Below are 25,276 nucleotides of genomic sequence, written 5' to 3'. Positions count from 1 at the left end.
TGTATAACTGCCTGTTATTGGCATCATCCACATGTGTCTCTTTATCAGTAAACTGTACCATCATCCATTTGAAAGTCTTACTAGACTTGCCCTCCTCTTACTGGTCTCCAGCTTCCACTCCCAGTATGTCTACCTCTGTCCCAATAGACCCCACAGTTTACCTATCACTTCATTTGGCCACTGTTCAAATGTCCCTTACAGAGAGTCCTTTCCTGATCCCTGTGTAAAATGGCAACTGCTTTATCACTCACTCTCCCCGAACCCTGTTTCATTTTCCTTCATACTGCCTATCACTGCTGACATTGTATGGATTAACCCCTGCCTCATTCCTTCTTAACTAGGGCATGCTAAAATGGAAACTTTATGAAGGACTTTGTAGGTTTCCTTCGTTGCTCAGTTTCTAGTTCCTGGAATAGTGCCTGGCCCATATTGGAAATTTTGTGAATATTTATTAAGGAGATGAATCTCAATAGTGAAGTGCTATCAGTTCCACTTTCAGAACTCCCATCTCAGTCCCTCTCCCCATCTCCCATTGCTTCTTTCATCCAGACTCTATCACTTCTTTCTTGGACTACTGTTCAACTTCCCTACCCAATTTTGCACCCCTAGTATCATTGCCTTCATTTTCTCCCCCCAATCCTCAGCAAGATCTGGAATCTCATTTCCACACAACGCAACATCCAAAAGAAGAGAAGGTCTCAGGAGCCCACTGCAAACCTTGTCTCTTGTTTCCTTTTGTTGTTCACTCAGTCGTGTCCGGAGAAGGCAATGGCACCCCACTCCAGTATCCTTGCCTGGAGAATCCCAGGGACGGAGGAGCCTGGTGGGCTGCCGTCTATGGGGTCGCACAGAGACGGCCACAACTGAAGCGACTTAGCAACAGCAGCAGCAGCAGCAGTCATGTCCGACTCTTTGCCACCCCATGGACTGCAGCAGGCCAGGCTTCCCTGTCCTTCACCATCTCCTGGAGTTTGCTCAAATTCATGTCTATTCAGTCGGTGATGCCATCCAACTATCTCATCCTCTGTCATCCCCTTCTCCTCCTGCCCCCAATCCTTCCCAGCATCAGGGTCTTTTCCAATGAGTCAACTCTTCGCATGAGGTGGCCAAAGTATTGGAGTTTCAGTTTCAACATCAGTCCTTCCAATGAACACCCAGGACTGATCTCCTTTAGGATGGACTGGTTGGATCTCCTTGCAGTCCAAGGGACTCTCAAGAGTCTTCTCCAACACCACAGTTCAAAACCATCAATTCTTCAGTGCTCAGCTTTCTTCACCATCCAACTCTCACATCCATACATGACTACTGGAAAAACCATAGCCTTGACTAGACAAACCTTTGTTGGCAAAGTAATGTCTCTGCTTTTTAATATGCTATCTAGGTTGGTCATAACTTTCCTTCCAAGGAGTAAATGTCTTTTAATTTCGTGGCTGCAATCCCCATCTGCAGTGATTTTGGAGCCCCAAAAAATAAAGTCTGACACTATTTCCACTGTTTCCCCATCTATTTCCCATGAAGTGATGGGACCAGATGCTATGATCTTAGTTTTCTGAATGTTGAGCTTTAAGCCAACTTTTTCACTCTCCTCTTTCACTTTCACCAAGAGACTTTTTAGTTCCTCTTCACTTTCTGCCATAAGGGTGGTGTCATCTGCATATCTGAAGTTATTGATATTTCTCCCGGCAATCTTGATTCCAGTTTGTGCTTCTTCCAGCCCAGCGTTTCTCATGATGTACTCTGCATATAAGTTAAATAAGAAGGGTGACAATATACATCAGCCAGAAAAAAGAACGCATTTGAGTCAGTTCTGATGAGGTAGGTGAACCTAGAACCTGTTATACAGAGTGAAGTAAGTCAGAAAGAGAAAGATAAAATCATATTCTAACACACATATACAGAATCTAGAAACATGTTTCTGAAGAATTTATTTACAGGGCAGCAAAGGAGAAACAAACATAGAGAATAGACTTATGGACATGGGGGGAGGGGAGGAGAGGGTGAGATGTATGGAAAGAGTAGCACGGAAACTTACATTACCATATGTGAAATAGATAGCCAATGGGAATTTGCTGTATGGCTCAGGAAACTCAAATAGGGGCTCTGTATCAATCTAGAGGGATGGGATGGGGAGGGAGATGGGAGGCAGTTTCAAAAGGGAGAGGATATATGTATACTTATGGCTGATTCATGTTGAGTTTTGGCAGAAAATAACAAAATTCTATAAAGCAATTATCCTTCAAAAAAAATTAAAAAAAAATAAAGCAGGAGGAGAATAAACAGAACTATCTCAAGTATGGAAGAAAAATATTGCAGTGCTGTGGGAGAGTCAGTTATTTAGAAGGGGCAGCCTCTCACTGTTTTAAGTCTAGTTAGTTGACTCGATGTGTGTGTATGTAGAAAACCTATGTTCAAAGAAGGACAGAATATTTATATCCAGAAAAAGTTTAGAAAAAATATTGACCCCTTCATACTTAACATCTACATTATAGGGCTTTATTGTCTCAAAGCTATGTGTGATTGTGTGTAAATGTGTGTGTGTGAGAGAGAGGCAGAGTCAGAGAGAGAACAGTACAAAGAAAGATTCCTTTAGAAACACATTCAAAGGAGCCACAGGGCTCCCAGCTGCTAATCTCCATCATGCTTTTCTGCGCCCCGCCACCCCTTCCTTCTCATCATAACTTGTGATCTTAGAGGCATGAAAGAATTTGAGCCCCGCCCCCAGCCTGACTGTCTCTGCGGGCCGTGCAGCCAGGCTCCATGTCAAATCCAGCTGGGAGCACGAACCCCAGGGCCACGCAGAAGGTGGTGGGCTTGCAGGCAGGTTCCTCGCCCAGTGGCCATGGATGACAAGAGTGGGCAGTCTGCCCTACGCACCTATAAATTCCTTGATGAGGAGGGCTTCTTCGGCTCTGCGGAGCTGCCCAAAATACCCACGAGGAGCCTGGTTATGCACAGCATGGCCATGTTCGGCCGGGAGTTCTGCTATGCGGTGGAGGCGGCCTACGTGACTCCCGTGCTGCTCAGCGTGGGCCTGCCCAAGAGCCTGTACAGCATGGTGTGGCTCCTGAGTCCCATCCTGGGGTGCCTGCTGCAGCCCGTGGTGGGATCGGCCAGCGACCACTGCCAGGCCCGGTGGGGCCGACGGAGACCCTACATCCTCACACTGAGTGTCATGATGCTCCTGGGCATGGCCATGTACCTCAATGGGGACGCGATCATATCAGGTCAGTGGACTGCACCAGATAGGTTGGGTGGGAGAAGGTCCTGTTATGTAACTCAGGACAAGGAGAATGCAAATTTCTTTCTGTAACAGTCAAAAAATGGTTAAAACTGATTCCCTATCCTAAGTTACATTGAATTTCCACCTTTGAGTGCCCCAGATTCTATAGTTAGGCGCCTTTACTTTTAGAAACTTCAGGATACATTATTTTTTAATTGTTGTGAGAATTTAAAAATGGGATTATATTTTTACTTATTTTATTATATTATGTATTGTTACATGTTTATCAATTATGGGGTTTTGTGTGTGTGCCCACCATACCTTATTTCAGACTTTTTCAAATTAACCAGCTGCCTAATGGCTCCATAAATTTTTCCCATAAATGTGCCTGTGTGTCCAAAGAAGAGTTAATGATGTTCACAGCTTTATGTGGAGTCTTGTAACAGGTACAGGGCATTGACCTGGCAGCTCAAGGGGACATTTTTTCATTGCAAATCATGGACATAGACCTGATGGTGAACACTTTTTCTAGCCATTAAATAGCCGCCAATTAATCAGTAATTGGTGGTAATATATATTGCGCTAAAAGAAGAATTGTTAAACTTAAAAATAGCACACATTTTCTGACCATTAACTCTCAGGCTAGCAGAATGGATGATAATGAGCCATGATAATCAGTCATCACCTCTATATATGTAAAAGTGGGCATAAATCTATAAATGTAGTATATTTCTGGAAGAATTTATATAAAAAAAAATACCTGAAAAGAAATTTTGCCTCTAAGGAAGGGTGCTAAAGGTCTGGGGGTGAGAGGGGGAAGTTAAGCTTATTTTTCACTTATTTTTGTACTGAATTTTTTTAAATCAGGTGCGTATATTACACATTTTCTTAAGTTTAAAAAATAAACTGAAAGCACGAGAAATAGTTATGAGGGGGTGAATGAACAGTGGTATGGTCATAGGATGAATATCATTTAGGTGTTAAAATTGTGACATTGCTCTTCATTCACTGAAAGGCAAAGATATGAAGAGAGTTGGTTGAAGATGTTCACTTACAACCTGGTCCCATTAGTCAGTGCTCCTCCAAGCAAAGCCCCCCAGCCTGTGGCATCAGCTTCACTGGAGGCTGATAGAGATGAAAATTCCCAGGCCCTACCTTACACCTATTGAGGAATCACAGGAGACTCATGGTAGGTGAGGCCCAACAATCTGTTTTAACAAGTCATCCCAGTAATGGTTAAGGAGCTAAAGTCTGAGAAGCATTGCATGAGGGCACAGATGCACACTTCTCTCTATTTTTGCACATAAAGGGATGTCTGAAGGATGACCATCTCTTGGGCCTGGGATCTTGAAGTCTTTCCCCAGCTTTCCTATATGGTTGGAGTGGTTTACAGTCAGTACATGTAATTTTTTAAACCACTTTGTTTAAAAGACAGATGATTCACATACCATAAAAGTGAGCAGCTCAGTCCTTTTCCATATATTCTCAAAGTTGTGTAACCACCACCACTATCTAATTACACAACAATTTCATCTCCCCCCGAACAGAAACCTGGTAGCCACTAGCAGTCACTCCCCATTTCCTTCTCCCCCACAGTCCTAGGTAACTGCTCAATCTACTTTCCTATCTCCAGAGAGCTATCTTTTCTGGACATTCACTGCATGATTTTTAAAACTTGAAAAAATAATGAAGCTATTTTTTATTTGGAAGAGCAAGCACAACGAAAGTATAGGGAGGTAATATGATGACAGGAAGTTCGGGTGGACATTAAAATGTGGATCGTTCTAAACCAGGATTTAGGAGACCAACGGTTGTTTCTCTTTTAGCTTTGATTGCTGACTCGAGGAGAAAGCTGATTTGGGCCATAAGTATCACCATGATAGGTGTGGTTCTCTTTGATTTTGCTGCTGACTTCATTGATGGGCCCATCAAAGCCTACTTGTTTGATGTCTGCACTCATCGAGATAAGGAAAGGGGCCTCCACTACCATGCCCTCTTCACAGGTAGGGAATATACAGAAAGTCTATCCTTCAGGTCCCCGCGCAGGGAAGCCCTTCCACAGAAGCCATCCAGTGTCTCAGCACTCCAATTTTTTGAATGAATGGATCTCTTGATGGATCGCTCCCATCACGAGGGCTCTGTCTTCCAGGGCATTCCTCTTGTGACCAGGCTGTGGAGTTTTTGCAAAGGAAGTTTGTAGGAGAGCTCTCTGAAGAGCTATGTGTGGAGATATTTACAAATGAAATGAAAAGAGGCCTTGTAGACTTCATATTTAGTTTTGTTTTTTAGTCAGTAATGTGTAGCATCAACACTACTTAGGAGCTTGCAGCTTCTTGGGCCCCTCTTCCAGTTATTTTAATTCAGCAGGTTTGGAGTGGGGCCCGGAAATTTGTGTTTTTAATGACTTTCCCAGATGATTCTGTGGCAAGTGTCCCAAGAATCTCATGAACCACATTTAAAAACAGAAATAGGAACAAACGAAGCAAATAAAAAGCCCCAAGTCTTAGAGATTTCTTAAAAACAAAAAAGTTTATTTATTTATTTGGCTGCACTGAGTCTTAGTTGCAACAAGCAGGACCTTTAGTTGCAGCATGTGGGATCTAGTTTCCTGACTGGATCGTACCCCAGGCCTCCTGCATTGGGAGCTCAAAGTCTTAGCCACTGGGCCACCAGGAAAGTCCCAGAGATTTCTTAATTATATAAAGAATTAGCAAATCCTCAACCTCCTGTTTTGGAAAATGCCATGCCAGGAGGACACTTCTTGGGGCCGTTGCTGGCCTTCTTTGGTAGCTATTGGGCCCTTCATGTAGAACAATGCTACTAACGTTCAACATGCATTTCTAGAGCTCCATTTGTTGTTGTTCAGTCACTCAGTCATGTCTGACTCTTTTCGACCCCATGGGCTACAGCATGTCAGGCTTCCCTGTCCTTCACTATTTCCTGGAGCTTGCTGAAACTCATGTCCATTGCATTGGTGATGCCATCCAACCATCTCATCCTCTGTCATTCCCTTCTCCTCCTGCCCTCAGTCTTTCCCAGCATCAGGGTCTTTTCCAATGAGACTGCTCTTCACATCAGATGGCCAAAGTATTGGCATCAGTCCTTCCAATGAATATTCAGGATTGATTTCCTTTAGGACTGACGGGTTTGATCTCCTTGCTGTCCTTCCAGTTGGGACTGTTCTGGGATTGGGGTGTCATCCACAAAACAATAGCATGATCCTGTCCTGGGAGCATTGTTACGTCTAGATGTGGGGACTCTATTTGATTTTCTCCAAGGCCCAGCCAAGGTATTTTTATTTTATGTTTTGATGTATTCCGTCTCCTCCCATGATCAGGTATGTCCCATGAGAAGCAAAATCTTGAATTTTATTCAGATTGTATCCGGACAGCCAAAAGCAGGCCTGTCCACAGAAGCCGTTCAGTCAACAATTTGTTGTTTGTGCAAATATTTGAATGGTGAACACTGGGAAGAATGGGGCTCCCCAGGAGATAGGGGCCTGGAGAAGCAAGAGTCCAGCCCATCTGTCTGGGACCCCTGAACACTTTGTCTACCAGCTGGAAGGTCCCAGAATAGAGATTCAAACTGCATTCTCCTAACTTAAATTCCACAATTCCTACTGCTATATCATAATCTGCTGAAATTAATCATGATATTATGGGAGGCTTTTTGGCTTTTGAACCTGACACGTTGAGAGTTTTGTTGCTCTAAGTACTTTGGGCAATGAGTGTTAGTCTTGGCCTAACAACCTTTGCTTTGCTGCCTCTGATATTAAAAGACTGAGCTCTGTATTTTGGGAACTTTTCCAGGGTTAACACGTGGTAGTATTTCTGTTGAGTTTGATAAAATGTCTTGAGGTTTGCTTTTGATACTAGTGTATTGTGGTTTCAGCAAGCATATAATTCATGTGTAATCTTCATGTGACCTCATTGCAGGCTTTCGCCATATCTTGTCTGAGCTTTCGTACTTACCCTTTAACTGATTTTCCAGTCTCTAATTTTTTCCTATTCCAATTGTGCTAACACACAGCTTCCAGGGTCATATTCCTAAAAGACAGCTCTGACCAGGACACTTTCATGTTCAGTGACCCGAAGTGGCTCCTGTTGACAAAAAATTAATTAATTAATCAATAGTCAATTTAAGAAAGACATAGAGAATTTTATTCAATTCAACCTAAAGATTATAAATTGGGAAACAGTCTCTCAGAGAGCTCTCAGAACTGTTCCTCCCATCGGAGGTCAAAGCACAGTTATACATGAGACAAAGTGTTATACGTCTAATGACGTACTGACAGTTTACGTAATCCAGGTCTGCACATACAAGATGAGTAGTGGGTCATCGTGACTGCTTACAGGATTGAGAAAGGACTGTTATCTGCTAAGGAGTTCCCTTGCTGGTGCCAGGAGAAAGTTGCTGCTATCAAGGAAGTATTCCGCAGCAGTCTGATTAATATGTTAATATAATGCAGATGCATGTTGTACACTCCAGGGAAGGGAGGAGGCCCAAAAGGGAAAAATGTTACATTTAAATCTAAGCCCAGCAATTCCAAATGTTTTTCAAATAAGTGTCTGAGGGTTCACTGCCAAAATGTTCCCCAGCACGTTTCTGAATTTTTTTTTTTTTTTAAAGAAAAGACCCTACTGGTTTCTGGGAATTTTAGTCCTCCAACTTCTTCTGTCTCTTATGTTTAAAGGTAACTCTACCTGCCCTCCACCCCTGGCATATGTGAGAGCCATGCTGGCTTTAGTGGATCCATCTCATCCCTTCTGGATTCCCTGGTAGCTCAGTTGGTAAAGAATCTGCCTGCAATGCGAGACCCTGGTTTACTTCCTGGATCAGGAAGATCCCCTGGAGAAGGCATAGACTACCTACTCCAGTATTCTTGGGCTTCCCTGGTAGCTTAGATGGTAAAGAATCTGCCTGCAATGGGAAACACCTGGGTTTGATCCCTGTGTTAGGAAGAACCCCTGGCAGAGAGTATGACAACCCACTCCGGTATTCTTGCCTGGAGAATCCCCATGGACAGAGGATCCTGGCTGGCCACAGCCCATGGAGTCGCAAAGAGTCAGACACGACTGAGTGACTAAGCACAGCCTCATCCCTTCACCTCATGCCTTCACCTCTGGGTGCACCTGGGGCTGTGGAACCCTCACTCACCGGAAAGAAAGGAAATTCCTCCCTTGCGTCAGAACGCTTGTAACTGAGCATCTGTTGCTATTAATAAATTAACTGGAGACCTTGCTCTCCTGAAGAGCGGTCTCCGTTCCACCCAAGGAGGCTGGGATGAGGGCTGATGGTCAGTCAAGTTTGTCCCAGTTCAAATCCTGGCTCCTCCTCCCGCACAGTCGCTAGTATTTCTGAACTTTTGTTTCTTCACAGGGTTGTGAATCTATCCTCCATGTTAGTTATTAATATCCTGGCAATATATTGGGGCTTCCCTCGTAGCTCAGTCAGTAAAGAATCTACCTGCAATACGGGAGACCTAGGTTTGATCCCTGGGTTGGGAAGATCCCCTGGAGAGGGAAATGGCAACCAACTCCAGTGTTCTTGCCTGGAGAATCCCATGGACAGAAGAGCCTGGCAGGCTACAGTCCATGGGGTTGCAAGAATTAGACACAACTTAGCAACTGAATCACCAACCACCGCCACCATTCTGGCAAATGGTCCCATGCAATGGTTCCTGAGTAAGGAACCATTTAGTAGGATTCAGCACCAAATGTACATATTTACTATATATTCTCCATTCCCACCGAGCTTGCAAAAGTTGTGTTTGTATGTAATGACTTGGTAAGGAACTTTCTCCGTGTGCATCTTTGGAAGAAGAATGGATAACGTGTTAGGCTCAGCTTCTTTTGACTTTTCTGTTTCTTTAATACTTCAAAGTTTGCATAAAAAATGCTAGTGAAACAAATACTCAGAATAGAAATAATAAAGAGCTAAAAAAAGAGTCCTAAAAATAAAGTTTCGATATGGGTCCCTTTGACCAAATGTATACAAGTGGAAAAAGGCTGTGTTTCATGGTAGAGTCTATTTTAACTCCTCCTTCAGGACTCATTGCTGCATGAGTGGATTTCTTTCATCAGCTGAGTTTCCTTTGAAGTTTCTGCCCTCAGTGAACTTTCATGTCTCCTCACTCAGACAGGAAAGGATGTGGCCACAGCAGAAACCAGGGTACAGGAATTTCAGCTTTGAGGGTGACATGAATAACCTAGGGTGAAACAGATAATATCTACAAACTGCCATTTCTTATCCCCATTCAGCACCTACCTCTCAAGGAATCTCAAAGACAGGTTAGAGATGGGAGCCCCTGAGGACATTTTTTCACTTACTCAATACCTGTATATGTGCTTAGTCACTCATCTTTGTCTGACACTTTGCAACCTCATGGACCATAGCCCACCAGGCTCCTCTGTCCATGGGATTCTCCAGGCAAGAATACTGGAGTGGGTTGCCATTCCCTTCTCCAGGGGATCTTCATAACCCAGGGATGCAACCTGGGTCTCCTGCCTTGCAGGTTAATTCTTTACCATTTGAGCCATGAGGAAATTGTCTACCAGAAATCTCTTTCCCCAGATACCAACTGGCTGGCTTGGTTTGCTTTCTCTCTTTGTTACAATCTCTGGTCACAAAGCCCCTCCTCAGCGATTCGTGATTACTTGATAATATATTATTTATTCATTTGTTTGTTGTTTATTGTCTGCCTCTAGAGCCAACAGATAAGCTATCTGAAGACAGAAATATTTCCTGTTTGTTCCGAAATCACTAGTGCTTAGAATAGTTCTGGAAATATGCTGAAGAAATATTGATGAGACAGATATTCTATTTTAACATCCTTCTTTTCTATGTGTTGAGAAACGAGCAATGAAGGTGTCAGATTAGTTCCTACCTACGCCAAACACACACACACACACACAAAATCCCAGAGAGTTAACATAAGTACCAGCTACTAGGAGTGTGTGTGTGTGTGTGTGTGTGTGTGTGTGTGCACGCGCATTCAGCATGGCCCACTATTCATCAAGGCATACTGTTACAACTTTTAGCTGTGTCCCACAGTAGCGCTGAGACAAATGAATTAGTTTTGCTTGTTTTGTTTTTTCCCCTTCCCTGAGAGAAGAGAGGATTGAAAAATTTTTTAAGATACTTATAGCATGTTTTACTTAACTGATTAGTGGATGAACAGATTGGGAAGACAAAGAACAGTTTCCCCAAGTTCTTTCAGGATAAATTGTGTGTGTGTGTGTGTGTGTTTAGCAAAAGAAAAAAAATGCTCGATTAGATACAAATCTGATCAACATTTTACAAGGTAATATAACTGTAGCTCCTCTGTAATAGTCCTATCAGGCTATGAAAATATGGTTACAAACCTTATTAATGTCTGCAAATTATCCTTAGTTTTACAGGATTGTACATCATTGCGCTTTATCAGTTGTGGCTTGTTGGTCAATGACAACAAAGTCTCATTCTCAAGAATATCAGATGAGGGTGGTGCAGGTTGCTTAGAAGCTGCTCTATCCCCTGAATGCTCAAAAAGTGATATTTGGACTAAAAGGGATGGGTTGTCACTGGGGAGCTCGAAAGGAATGCAGAGCCTTGGGTTCTACTGCCATCTTTAAAATCAGAACTTATGCTATAGACTTCTCTTGTGGCTCAGACGGTAAAGCGTCTGCCTATAATGTGGGAGACCTGGGTTCAATCCCTGGGTTGGGAAGATCTCCTGGAGAAGGAAATGGCAACCCACTCCAGTATTCTTGCCTGGAAAATCCCATGGACAGAGGAGCCTGGTAGGCTACAGTCCATGGGGTCGCAAGAGTCGGACACAACTGAGCGACTTCACTTTATTTCACATGTTATAGATTGAATGTTTGTGTCCCCCTCAGAATCCATATGTTGAAAACCTCATGCCTAATGTGATGCTGTTGAACACAGAGTGCCTGATGAACTATGAATGGAGGTTTGTGACATTGTACAGGAGACAGGAATCGAGACCATCCCCAAGAAAAAGAAATGCAAAAAAGCAAAATGGCTGTCTGAAGAGGCCTTACAAATAGCTATGAAAAGAAGAGAAGCAAAAAGCAAAGGAGAAAAGGAAAGATATAACCATTTGAATGCAGAGTTCCAAAGAATACCAAGGAGAGATAAGAAAGCCTTCCTCAGTGATCAATGCAAATAAATAGAGGAAAACAATAGAATGGGAAAGACTTCAAGAAAATTAGAGATACCAAGGGAACATTTCATGCAAAGATGGGCTCAATAAAGGACAGAAATGGTATGGACCTAACAGAAGCTGAAGAAGAGGTGGCAAGAATACACAGAAGAACTGTACAAAAAAGATCTTCATGACCCAGATAATCACAATGATGTGATCACTCACCTAGAGCCAGACATCCTGGAATGTGAAGTCAAGTGGGCCTTAGAAAACATCACTACTAACAAAGCTAGTGGAGGTGATGGAATTCCAGTTGAGCTATTTCAAATCCTCAAAGATGATGCTGTGAAAGTGCTGCACTCAATAGGCCCGCAAATTTGGAAAACTCAGCAGTGGCCACAGGACTGGAAAAGGTCAGGTTTCATTCCAATCACAAAGAAAGACAATGCCAAAGAATGCTCAAACTACCGCACAATTGCACTCATCTCACATGCTAGTAAAGTAATGCTCAAAATTCTTCAAGCCAGGCTTCAGCAATACGTGAACCATGAACTTCCAGATGTTCAAGCTGGTTTTAGAAAAGGCAGAGGACCCAGAGATCAAATTGCCAACATCCGCTGGATCATCAAAAAAGCAAGAGAGTACCAGAAAAACATCTATTTCTGCTTTATTGACTATGCCAAAGCCTTTGACTGCGTGGATCACAATAAACTGTGGAAAATCCTGAAAGAGATGGGCATACCAGACCACTTGACCTGCCTCTTGAGAAATCTCTATGCAGGTCAGGAAGCAACAGTCAGAACTGGCCATGGAACAACAGACTGGTTCCAAATAGGAAAAGGAATACGTCAAGGCTGTATATTGTCACCCTGCTTATTTAACTTATGTGCAGAGTACATCATGAGAAACGCTGGGCTGAAGGAAGCACAAGCTGGAATCAAGATTGCCAGGAGAAATATCAATAACCTCAGATATGCAGGTGACACCACCCTTACAGGAGAAAGTGAAAAACTAAAGAGCCTCTTGATGAAAGTGAAAGAGGAGATTGAAAAAGTTGGCTTAAGGCTCAACATTCAGAAAACTAAGATCATGGCTTCTGGTCCCATCACTTCATTGGAAATAGATGGGGAAACAGTGGAAACAGTGTCAGACTTTATTTTCTTGGGCTCCAAAATCACTGCAGATGGTGACTGCAGCCATGAAATTAAAAGACACTTACTCCTTGGAAGGAAAGTTATGACCAACCTAGATAGCATATTAAAAAGAAGAGACATTACTTTGCTAACAAAGGTCCGTCTAGTCAAGGCTATGGTTTTTCCAGTAGTCACGCATGGATGTGAGAGTTGGACTATAAAGAAAGCTGAACGCTGAAGAATTGATGGTTTTGAACTGTGGTGTTGGAAAAGACTCTTGAGAGTCCCTTGGACTGCAAGGAGATCCAATCAGTCCATGCTAAAGGAGACCAGTCCTGGATGTTCATTGGAGGGACTGATGTTGAAGCTGAAACTCCAATACTTTGGCCACCTGATGCAAAGAACTGACTCATTTGAAAAGACTCTGATACTGGGAAAGATTGAGGGTGGGAGGAGAAGAGGACGACAGAGGATGAGATGGTTGGATGGTATCACCGACTCAATGGACATGAGTTTGGGTGGACTCCAGGAGTTGGTGATGGACAGGGAGGCCTGGTGTGCTGCACTTCATGGGGTCACAAAGAGTCGGACATGACTGAGCGACTGAACTGAACTGAATGTGATGCTGTTAGAAGATGGAGCCTTTAGAAGGTGATTAGGTCATGAAGGCTCATGAACAGAGTTAGTGCCCTTAGAAAAGTGGCCCAAGCCACTTCCCTTGCCACTTCTGCCAAGTGAGATTACAGTGAGAAGATGGCTGTCAATGAGGAAGTGGGTCCTCATCAGACCACATCTGCTGGCACCTTGATCTTGGACTCCCCAGCCTCCAGAACTGTGAGAAATAAGTGTCTGGTATTTATAAGTCACAAAGTTTGTGGTATATTTGTCATAGCAGCTGGAACAGACTAAGACAACCTGTATCGTGACAAGGCATCATGTGATTCATGTGCACATTAACATTTAAGAAGCCCTGCTTTATAACGAGATTTTTAAGAAATAAGTCCCTTTTAAATAGTTTTTGCTGTTTCCAGATTTGAGATACTTATTTTTTCCACAACACTTGCCACAGGCCACACTAGGGCAGTGATAAGCCCAAGTCTTAGTCCTCAGAGTGATCCCCCGATTCTATCACTGGACCTGGAAGACTAAGTCCTTTCCGCCAGCTCTAGGCAGCTGTCAGCTTCTCCTGCCTCTGGGCGAGGCTTTGGGATTAGGGTTTCTGTAGGAAGTTGGTAGCACACTCCATTTGAAACCTGGTTCCCTGGTGGCTCAGATGGTAAAGAATTGACCTGCAATGCAGGAGACCTGATTTCGATCCCTGGGTCAGGAAGATCCCCTGGGGAGGGCGTGGCTACCCACTCCAGTATTCTTGTCTGGAGAATCCCATGGACAGAGGAGCCTGATGAGCTACAGTCCACAGGGTGGCAAAGAGTCGGGTACGACTGAGGGACAACACTTCCTGCTTCCTTCCTTCTGCCGCTATCTGTGCGGGTGCTTTATATATATTGTCATGTTAACCCTCACAAGACCCATAGAAGGAGGCGTCACTACCCCCATTTTCAGAGAAGTGCCCAAGGTTATATGGTTAGAAAACACACAGGTGGGAATTGAAATCAGCATAATTATAAATCCTTCCTTCTGTGTGGTTTCCTGTCACCCACTGTAGCCTGCAGTTCTCTTACCTAATTCAACTAGACCAGCTGCAAACATCCTTCTACCTCTAAAATCTTTGGATTCCTTGATTTAGTGAACTCTTAGGAGCTTCATTGCTAATTAAGAATTCTATAATAATTAGTAATAATAAACTCTTCAAAGCTCCTCTATTCTGTTTGAATATCTAGCTCACACTTCTAACATTATTTGTTGCAGTTTTTATTTTTTTAAGTAGCTGTTTATTTATCTGGTTTTTCTCCTTGGAACTATCTTCTGGGGAGGAAGGGATGGGGGTGCTATGTCTTATTTGTGTTTATATCCCCAGAAGCTAGTAGAGGTTTTCTACATAAATTTAGTACTCAAATATTTATTGAAGTACATGACAAGAGTAGACATAAAACTAGACTAGGAAACTCTCCAATTGTAGCACTCAAGTGTTCAAGTCAGTATCTCATATAATCCATCATTATGATTATATCCATATATTTATATTTATAAAATAAAACCAACGTTCTATTTGCACAGTGGGAGGTTTATTTCACACATCAGTTCTTTCAAATGGGCAGGGGTCTTCTGCTCTGTATTTCCTCTGCTCAGTGGAAGAGTAAATTTGAAGAAAAGAGGCATACACGATAGGAGAACTTAATGGCAGTATAACAACCATTGATCTAGTCACAAATGGTAGTTTTGAGGAGAGAATGTATAAGTTTTGCATAGGGTTAATTAAGATCAGGGGTTCTCAGTTGGTGCCCATTTGTCCCCCTGGGGGACATTAGACAATGTCAGGAGACATTCATGGCTGTTGACTAGTGGAGAGATTGTACTGGCATCGCATGGAGGAGGCTAGACATGTTGCAAAACATCCTATAATGCACAGAACAGCCTCCAACAAAGACTTATCCAGCCCCCAAATGTCAGTCGTGCTGAGACTGAGAAACCCTGGTCTAGACAGACCCTCCAATAGAGCTAGGGTTTAGTACATTCTGTTTGGTTGACTGCTTGGCTCAGCACATGGCTTCTGACATCCTCGGCATCTCCATGATTGAATAAAGAGCATCGTTGTCTAGTGGTGATCCATCGCATCACATGTCCCAGAACTGCCCCCTGAACCAGCAACAATGTGACCACCTCCAGGGCTTCCCTTTCTTCCTAGAGCCCACCAGGGCGCCTACCATCCAAACAGGTCACTCTGTGTGCCATTTATCTCTTTATTATTATTTTTTTTATAAATTTATTAATTTTAGTTGGGGGCCAATTACTTTACAATATTGTAGTGGTTTCCGCCATATACCGACACGAACCAGCCATGGGCCTACATGTGCTCCTCATCCCGAACCCCCCTCCCACCTCCCTCCCCATCCCATCCCCCCCGGGCCATCCCGTTGCCCCAGCCCTGAGCATCTGTCTCATGTATCAAACCTGGAATGGTGTTCTCCCTCACATATGATAATATACATGTTTCAATGCTATTCTCTCAGAACGTCCCACCCTCACCTTCTCCCTCAGAGGGTGGGACGTTCTGAGAGAATAGCGTTTATCTCTTTAAATACATGCACCTCACCCATAACTAGACTACATATTCCTTGCTAGCAGAGAACATATGTTTTTCTTCAATGCAACCCATTGGCCACTGTTCCCCATAATTCCACCTTAAAATGCTTTGTTGCTCAGGGCATGACAATGATGTGCTTGAAATTCAGTGGTTAAACATTTGTTCATCTGTAAATACTCTCTATGGTAAATTGCAATTAGACAGAATGTGAAGTGACTAGAATCATCCATTCTTCCAACATTCTGGATAAATTAGGATTCGAATTACTTGGCATTCAGATTTGTGTTCCTGGGATCAGGGTTTAGGTAAATTTAAATGTTTAGGGTTTGAGAGAGAATTCCTTAAGCTCTGTTTTATTCCTTAATTCTCTGATTTGTGAGAATATTGTCTTTTTTAGATTTTTTTAAAATTTTTATTTATTTATTTGGCTGCGCCAGGTTTTAGTTGCGGCATAAAGGATCTTCGATCTTTGCAGCATGTGGGGTCTTTTAGCTGCAGCATGCAAACTCTTAGTTGTGGCATGTGGGATCTAGTTCCCTGACCAGGGATCGGACCTAGACTCCCTACACCGAGAGAGTGGAGTCTTAGGCACTGGACCACCAGCGAAGTCCCAGGATGTTGTCTTTACCTGGGAGATAAAATGGAGACTTCACTAACACAAGAAGAAGAAGAAAAACAAACACAAAGCTGATCTGACTAGGTAGATAGATATTTCTCTTTGGTAAGACAGGATGGAAGGTTGATGTTTAAAGATATTTGCAGGAGGATCAGCCCTACACTCGCATTGTAGGTAGATGTGTTTGGCATCCATCTGCTTACTTCCCTGGACATCTTCCTACGTCATGGTATGCCCCCATTGCAGCGCAAGACTCTCAGATGTCACTGGTGCTGACAGCCAGGCAGACCATCTGAGGAGCACTTCCTACTTCGGTATTGAGACCTGCAATGTCTTGTCCGTACCAGGAGCACTTGCTCTTTAAAACAGGAACCCAAAAGAATGAATCACTAATGGCAGAATTTCAAATGTTAGGCTGTAAGGGCAGGATCATTTTTGAGAAGTCCTTTCTCAATGTCCCTCAGATCACACTGTTTTTAAGTGTAAGCAGGCAAGGCAAGCACCAGAAAGACTTCAGTTCAGGATCCTGGGACAGGATAACAAGATTTTTAAAAATTCATATTTAGGGATTTACCTGGCAGCCCAGTGGCTAAGACTCCATCTTCCCAATGCAGGGGACCCGGGTAAAGCAACTAGATCCCACACGCCAGAGCTAAGAGTTCAAATGCTGCAATTAAAGAACCTGCATGCCACAGTGAAGATTGAAGATCCCAGGTGCTGAAACTAAGACCTAGCATAGCCAAATCAATAATAATTTTTTTTAAATTCATATTTAAGTTTTTGTTTTTATTTTTTCTATGGCTATCAACTGGTACCAAGTACCTTTAGCTTTTGTTTTCTATTTCATTTTATTGAAGTATAGTTGATTTACAACGTTTCAGGTATACAGCAAAGTGATTCAGTTATACAGATGCTTTTTCAGGTTCTTTTTCATTATAGGTTATTACAAAATATTGAATATAGTTCTCTGTGCTATATAGTAGGTCCTTGCTGTTTATCTCTTTTATATGTAGTAGTGTGTATCTGTTAATCCCAAACTTCTAACTTATCCCCCCAAGTCACGCCTTTAGCTTGTCATAGGGGAAAGAAGAGATTCCAAGGCTGTTTGATCTTTGCAAACTGTGTCACCCTAAGAAACTTATTAATAGATCAATGACAATGCAATAATTATATTTTATTACAGTCAGAAACTAGGGCTCTTAGGGCCAGAAAGTTTAGTGCTTAAGCCATGTTGAGAGTGCAGTTTAGAAAATCGTGGGACTTCAGATGGTGGCAATATTTACCAAGTGCTTACTATGTGTCTAGCATGTTACTTTCTTTTTATCATCATCCCCATATTATGAATGAGGAAGTTCAAGTTCACAGCAAGTGTATACTAGAGCCAGGCCTTGAACCCACACATCCAGCCCAGGTGTCTTAGCCTCTCCCTGTATTACTTCTCCAATTATAACCAGGCCACCTCTGCTGTCCTCAGGGAACTTTCCCACTGAAGGAGAGGGCCTGCACATAATGGATAGAGAAGACAGTTCTAGTTAATGCTAATACAGCTCCTTCTTGCTTTGCAGGTTTGGGAGGTGCTCTCGGTTACCTTTTGGGTGCCATCGACTGGGCCCACTTGGAACTGGGAAGACTGCTGGGCACAGAATTCCAGGTCATGTTCTTCTTCTCCTCGCTGGTGCTCACTTTGTGTTTTATTATCCATCTGTGCAGTATCCCTGAAGCCCCACTTACAGATGTTGCAAAGGACATTCCCCCACAGCAAGCCCCCCAGGACCTTGCCTTGTCATCAGACAAAATGTATGAGTATGGGTCTATTGAGAAAGTGAAAAATGGTTATATAAACCAAGAGTTGGTGCTGCAAGGAGGAAAAACCAAAAATCCTGCTGAACAGGTAAAGATGCAAATTCTTTATTTACTTAGGAAAAATACTCTTGTCCTTTTCTTGTGTTCATTCTTTTAACATTAATCCTTGTCTTTGTTTTGCTTGACTATTTGATGTAAAGAGTTTTGTTATCCTCAAATTGAAATTTTGTGAATCTACCAATTGAATCTGCAAATGCCCAGTAGCTATTATCCCTTGGAATTAAAACTTTGCACCTAATAGAAAAGTGTGTGCATTTCCCTCTTGTCCTTCTGCCTCCGACTCTTTGCAGACCATCAAATCAGGGAAGATGAAGCTGGCTGTAAAATGTTAGGCCATAAGAGAAGCCTGGAATCATCCATTCTCAGGCTAGATTAGGATTATAAATTTGTTATTCCAAGTAACAGCATCCCCAGTTGGGAACTGGACTGGAGGAACTAAGAGGCTATTGGGATGGAGACTTCATTTTATCTTGATCATACAGTGAATGGAGAAAATAGCAGAATCTAGGTCTCCAGAGACCTGCTGAGATCTTGGGCCTCCAGACTGCCTGTGGGAAAACATTTATACTCCCTTCTGGTATCAGGTAGGATGGAGCCCCCTTGCTGTGTGGTTCTGCAAGCAACAGAATGGGATTCATAGAATAGCCACACAATGGAAGCCATTTGATCATTAAATGTGTGTGTTTTTGAAGATTTATTTAAGACATAATATATCAGATAGAACACATATATATATACAAAATGAATGTTTTTTCCCATTCCCTGAGAGAAGAGAGGATTGAAAATTTGCCGTAAAGGATATTTACAGATGAACAACTGTTTAATCAGTAAATTCCAAAAAGACAGCATCCTTATCATGCCCTGAGTGACAAAGCATTTTAAGGTGGAATTAAACAAAACAGTGGCCAATGGGTTGCAATGAAAAACACATATATTCTCTGTCCACAAAGAATATGTAATTATGGGTGATGTGCATATGTTTAAACAGATCAGTGGCACATACGGTGACCTATTTGGATGGTAGATGCCCTGGTAGGCTCCAGGAAGAAGGGGAAGCCCTGGAGGTGGTCACACTGTTGCAGGTTCAGAGGGCAGTTCTAGGACATGTGGTGTGACTAGGTCACCTCACTATTAGACAACAATGCTGTTTATTCAATCATGGAGATGCCAAGGATGTCAGAGGTCATTTGCAGAACCAAGTGTTCAACCGAGAAGAATTTTCCACAATGGAGATTATGGGAAAAGCTACGCAGACACAGAGAAAAAAATAGAAAGGATATACACCCAAAATGCTCATTGAAATTATTGTCTTTGTGTGATGGGCTAACAGGTGGTCTTCATTTTCTTTTCTAAACCCATCAGTGTATTCAACATTTCTGTAATAGACAAGTATTACTTTGAAAATACTTGGTGGCTCAGATGGTAAAGCGTCTGTCTACAATGCGGAAGACCTGGGTTCAATCCCTGGGTTGGAAAGATCCTCTGGAGAAGGCAATGGCAATCCGCTCCAGTACTCTTGCCTGGAAAATCCCATGGATGGAGGAGCGTGGTAGCTTACGTACAGTTCATGGGGTTGCAAAGAGTCGGACACGACTGAGCGACTTCACTTCACTTCACTTTGAAAATAAAGAAAAAATAATATCAGGGTTAAAGGAATAAAACCAGACAGAGTTTACTTAAGATAAGTAGATATGATAGATTATGCCTGCCTCTTTGCCCTCTTTGCATTGACTGGCCCTCAAAGAGTCACGCAACAGAGGCTGTCTCAGTCTGCCCTGAGACTGTTGTGATGATTGAATGAAATCAAGTGTGTGGAAGTCTTTTGAAAGGCATAAAACCCTCTACACCATTAGGAGAAGAAAAACATCAAATACAATTAACTTGTATCAGCATATGCCACATGCACAACACTGTAGGCTCTGAATGCTTCTACTATGTGACAAAAAAATAAAGGAAAAACTACACAGGGGAAAAAAAAGAATAATATATCTTAGGCTCAAAATCAAGCTGCTGCTGCTGCTAAGTCGCCTCAGTCGTGTCCGACTCTGTGCAGCCCCATAGACGGCAGCCCACAAGGCTCCTCCGTCCCTAGGATTCTCCAGGCAAGAATACTGGAGTGGGTTGCCATTTCCTCCTCCAGTGCATGAAAGTGAAAAGTGAAAGTGAAGTCGCTCAGTCGTGTCCGACTCTTCGTGACCCCATGGGCTGCAGCCTACAAGGCTCCTCCGTCCATGGGGTTTCCCAGGCAAGAGTACTGGAGTGGGGTGCCATTGCAAGCACCTGACTGCTATTCCAATAGTGCATCTGAGGAGCTTCCAGCTGAGCAGTGGGCATCTCCACAGTGTCAGGTCCTACCTATCTTTGTTTGTCAAAGTCACTACTTTCCAAAATGAGGGTGGCTGTGCAATTTGAGAACTGGGATTTTTTTTTTTTTTAATGGCAGGAGGCCTGAATTATTTCATTGTTCAAACTGGATACCATAAAAATCCATCTCTATTTCCTCCCCACCATTAGTTGCTCCCTTCAACATTTAGTCTCCTTCTGAGGGTACTTTTGTGCAGTTCTGTCTCCCCCTTATGGCTCTGTTCATTTTTCATTCATAAATCCATCATGACCCAATCTCCAGTTGACAAATGCATGCAGTAAAACAACTCCCAACAGCTCAAAATCATTGCAAGGGCTTTACCAAGGTAATTGATGAGTCAGGGAACAAGATGCTAGCTGAATTTTCATTCTGAGTTAAAATATCCAGAAAGACTTTGAATATTTATATTCACAGCTTTTACAGAAAGGCATGATTTTGAAGCTTTTATTTATTTTGGGGAGAAAGAAAAAAATTAGGTTAACAGTGAAAGCAGGCTGAAATTATATATAAGGCCAAAGCATAAATTAATATTTAAAATGAGGCTGAATACTTGCTGGTCAGATTCACTTTTTAAATTTTTGGAATTTTTGGAAAGAAGGGAAAGAAATTGAAGATGAATCATTTGGTCTGAGATATGAAAATCAGGCTGTTATTCCTCAGTCTATACCGTTAATTGTTTCTTCCTGTAGTCAAGGGAAGAAGTAATAGTTCTGCATTGGATTTCTGCTATGGCCACCATTTATTTAAACAAATACCATGATCTACATGCATAAAATATTTTTTTCCTTACTCCATAGTAATGTCTATGTATTTGTTTTTTAATACTGAGTAAGTATAAAAAGTCAGTGGAAAAAAAAAGTCAGTGGAGTTGTGGTCATTAGGTTAAATACTATAAAATCCACGAAATAAAAAATCAACTTGTACAACAGCCCTACAATGAGTGAATATAATTTTCTGCATCAAAGAAGTAAAAAGCATTATCATAGAAGATTAAGAGTTATAAAACAATTTTCTCTTATCATTAAAATGGAAAAATCTTAGGAGACTATCTTGTAAATAAACTAGCTAAGATCCAATTTTATTATGTCAAGATTCAGAACAAATAGAAATCAGACAGAAAGAAAGACCCATCACCCTACCATGATTGTTTACTGTCACAGCGTCTTCAGAGCAGCTGATTTCTTAATATTCCCAAGATATTTTTCTTCCCTCATATGACAAGCTATTAAAGGCTGTTTCTTTTACTTCAAAACAGTTGTGTCAATAGTTCAATTTTTTTCATCCTCTCAAAGCTAGTGACGCCAATAAATTATAGCCTCTGGTTTTAACATAATTTAAGTCTAGGTTAAAGAATTGGGGGGCATATGTATTCATTTTACATGTGTCTATTTTTGTGTGTATGTGTATGTTCTATAATGTTCTCACTTCTGACTAGACTTAGGGCTCATTTACACATATTGACTGATGGCAAGATTCAGAGAAATAAACCAGGAGGAGGTACCTGACCCAGAGCAGGGAGCTGATTGGCTTGATGTAGTAATTTTCTACTGCAGCATAACAAACTACCAGGTGTTTAGTAGCTTAAAGCCACACCCATTTATTATCTCAGAGTTCTGTAGGTCAGAAGTCTGGGTGGGCTCAGTCAAGTGCTCTGCTCAGGGTCTCACAAGGCTGAAATCAAGGTGTTGGTGTAGCTGCCTTCTCATCTGGAGGTTTGAATGGGGAAGAATCAGCTTCGAGCTCATGCAGGTAGAGTCCAGCTTCTTGTGGTTGTTGAGGTCCTTGTTTTCTTGCTAATTGATGGCCAGGGATCAGTCATTTCCTGGAGGTCACACTCAAGTTCTTTCCTCGTGGCCCACTTCACTTTCAAAGCCAGCAATTTTTGTGCTTTGAGACTTTCTGGCTTTTCCTTCTGCTCCCAGCCAAAGATAAATCTATACTTTTTACAGGGTTGATGTGATTTCATTAGGGTCACCCAGATAATCTCCCTATTCATTAACTTGAAGCCAACTGATTAGTAACCTTAGTTATTTCTGCAAAATTCTTTCGCCATAGAATAGAACAGAATCATGAAGATAGAGAGTATAGAGGCCATCTTGGAATTTGGATGACCAGATTTTAAGAATCAAGAGATCTAAGAATTAAAACCATCTAGGGGCTCACTTAAATCCATGAGCTTCATCCTTACACAGTGGTTCTGTCATTCAAAGATAGGAAGTTTGATGGCTCTTGCATCTTGGCTCAAAGCAAGTCTATTTCTAGTCCCTTTGCCCTTATGTCCTCAAAGCCCTGATGTTGGCCTGAAACTGTGAAGTATCTGCACATACTTAACAGAACGCCTCCTATGAGAACACTCCATGGAAACCGTGGTGCTGTGCCCAGATGGTGTGACCTTGTGTGATAGACTACTAACAGATATGTAACATGGCTGTGTGCTAGCTCCCACAGTGGGCTGTATGTCTACACTGAATGTCACACCTGTTTGGTGTTTTATTCCAGACTCAGAGGACAATGACTGTGAGGTCACTGTTGAGGGCGCTGAGGAGCATGCCTCCTCATTACCGCTGCCTTTGCATCAGCCACCTCTTCGGATGGACTGCCTTCCTGTCCAACATGCTCTTTTTCACAGACTTCATGGGCCAGGTAACAGACATGTCTGCACACGCTCTTTGTCTCACACACCAGTCGCTCCATCAGCACCTATGGGGCTTCTGAGCACCTCTAGGATGGGCACAGTAAGAGCAGAAGAGAGAGTACCTTCAGGGAGCTGGCTTATAGACAAATTCCAGAGGGAAGTTTCTACACCCTGCATAGTTAGAGGACACTATGGGACCAGTACTCAATTAAATACAACAAATAAGGAAAATTTGAGGTGAGCTGTAGTGGTCGCAGCAGGCTTAATAAGGAGGGGCAGTGTGATTTGGGTCCTGAAGGGTGAGTAGGAATTGGAGAGGGATGGGACGGGGAGGAAACATTGCAATTAGAGACAGGACTGGCATGTGTGGAGATGAGTCTGAAGCCTGTTGGCTGTACCAGAATAGGGGTGACAGGGTTGCCTAAGTCAGGTGGAGCCAGATGTTAGACAGAAGGAGGAATGTTCAACATTTGAAGGACGTTGTTTAGATTGGATGCAGTAGGCATTAAGTCCTCCTGAGGGTCCTCGAGTGCAGGTGTGAAAGGATGAAAGGGTGATGCAGTCATGGGGGGATGAGGTCTGTGCCCCCCAGCAAGGGGAAGAGACACAGAGCACATGAGAAGGGATCCTTACCAACCAGCACTGGGAACTCAGCGGCCCCAAATCTCTCTTGCAGATCGTGTACCACGGGGATCCCTATGGTGCCCACAACTCCACAGAGTTCCGCATCTACCAAAGAGGGGTCGAGGTTGGATGCTGGGGCTTGTGCATCAACTCTGTGTTCTCCTCACTTTATTCTTGTAAGTAAGCCTCCTCCTCTTGAGGGTGTCTTCTAAGTAATTCTGCTCTGGTCTAGCAGAATCTTGGATTTTATTTTTGGTAAATATATGGAGATCAGGAAAAACCTTTTCCTTTAGAAGAGACCACATCAAGTAGCCTTTTCCCAGTGAATCCTGGGTACCATTCTCCACAGCAATTACTTTGTACTTGAAATCAGGGGGCTCCTGATCAAGAGACTTTGGGAAATAAGAGGAAATCTTGGAAAAAACATGGTAAAGTATTGGATGCATCTTGCATGCACAGCCAAGATGATTGATTAACAGCAGGTCTGGGTTCTGCTGCAGTGAGATCACCATGGGGTTTCATAGATACATTTATCAATCTTGACAGAAAATAGGAGGGATGGTTAATATGATAGGTGACAAAAGTAACATATAAAATAACTTTAGCTCTGATTGGTAGGGTGGTATGTTATAGGAGCCCTGTTCCAGATTGAGAAGGACAGCTTTTTTCTTCTCAGGCATCAGCTTTCCATGGGGCCTATTAACTTCACCCCCCAACCCCAACCTTGGACAAATTTATCTATGGGGACACTATTCAAAGAGCTTTCTGGGATTGGATTTAACTATGTCCAAATGGATGTCCTCTAACTTTAGGGCATCACACAGGCTCATTTTGTGCTTGCTAATTTGTATGGAAATCTCTAAGTGCTGTACACACTGAGTTAAATGAAAACTCAGGCCTTTAAAATGTATGAAGATCCCTCATTTGGAGTGGAAATTTGGAAGCTTCTTCAGTATTGTGGGAAAAATAGCTGATCCCCAGGGCAGAGGTCCAGGCTTTGGACAGGCCCAGGGGACAGCAGAGTTATGGCCCAGGTGGGAGATGGGGAGGCGATAGAGGACAATCCCTGGTACCATTCCCAGGGGCATCATTGTGTCACTGAAATGTGCTTCTTGTTGGGGAGGAAAGTGAATTTACACAATGTCCCCTAGCCTGGCACTTAGCCCTTTGCCCAGCCATAACACAGCTGAAAACCTGTTTTGAGATCAAGAAAATCTCTTTAAAGTATCACACAACTGGGAAAAGGGGACCTAATATAAGCATATCCATGAACCCCATAATCATAAAACCATAAATTCATTATTTTAAAATTTATGGTAACCAAATAATGGTGGCTTGAAGCTTACATTTCCTTAGCAAAACTCTTTTTTCCCCTTGTTGTTTAGTTGCTGAGCCATGTCTGACTCTGCAACTCTTTGGACTGCAGCCAGGTTCCTCTGCCCATGGGATTTCCCAGGCTAAGAAAACTG

At 42.6% G+C, this 25,276-nt stretch overlaps 1 protein-coding gene across 1 annotated transcript in view; it reads left to right on the top strand.

Moving 5' to 3' along the window:
• Nucleotides 1–2,839: 2,839 nt before the first annotated feature.
• SLC45A2 (solute carrier family 45 member 2) overlaps nucleotides 2,840–25,276 on the top strand; it is a 28,975-nt gene continuing 6,538 nt past the window's right edge. Inside the window, exons 1-5 of the mRNA XM_081521440.1 lie at nucleotides 2,840–3,224; nucleotides 5,047–5,223; nucleotides 17,886–18,211; nucleotides 23,048–23,191; nucleotides 23,860–23,983. Coding sequence (XP_081377566.1) covers nucleotides 2,840–3,224; nucleotides 5,047–5,223; nucleotides 17,886–18,211; nucleotides 23,048–23,191; nucleotides 23,860–23,983 — 1,156 coding nt within the window. The remainder of the gene's footprint in view (nucleotides 3,225–5,046; nucleotides 5,224–17,885; nucleotides 18,212–23,047; nucleotides 23,192–23,859; nucleotides 23,984–25,276) is intronic.

The sequence above is a fragment of the Giraffa tippelskirchi genome, chromosome 8 (assembly GCF_054371585.1).
Source record: "Giraffa tippelskirchi isolate mGirTip1 chromosome 8, T2T-mGirTip1v1.2.pri, whole genome shotgun sequence".
In the NCBI taxonomy this organism is placed as follows: Eukaryota; Metazoa; Chordata; class Mammalia; order Artiodactyla; family Giraffidae; genus Giraffa; species Giraffa tippelskirchi.
This window is presented reverse-complemented; position numbering and strand designations above follow the sequence as displayed.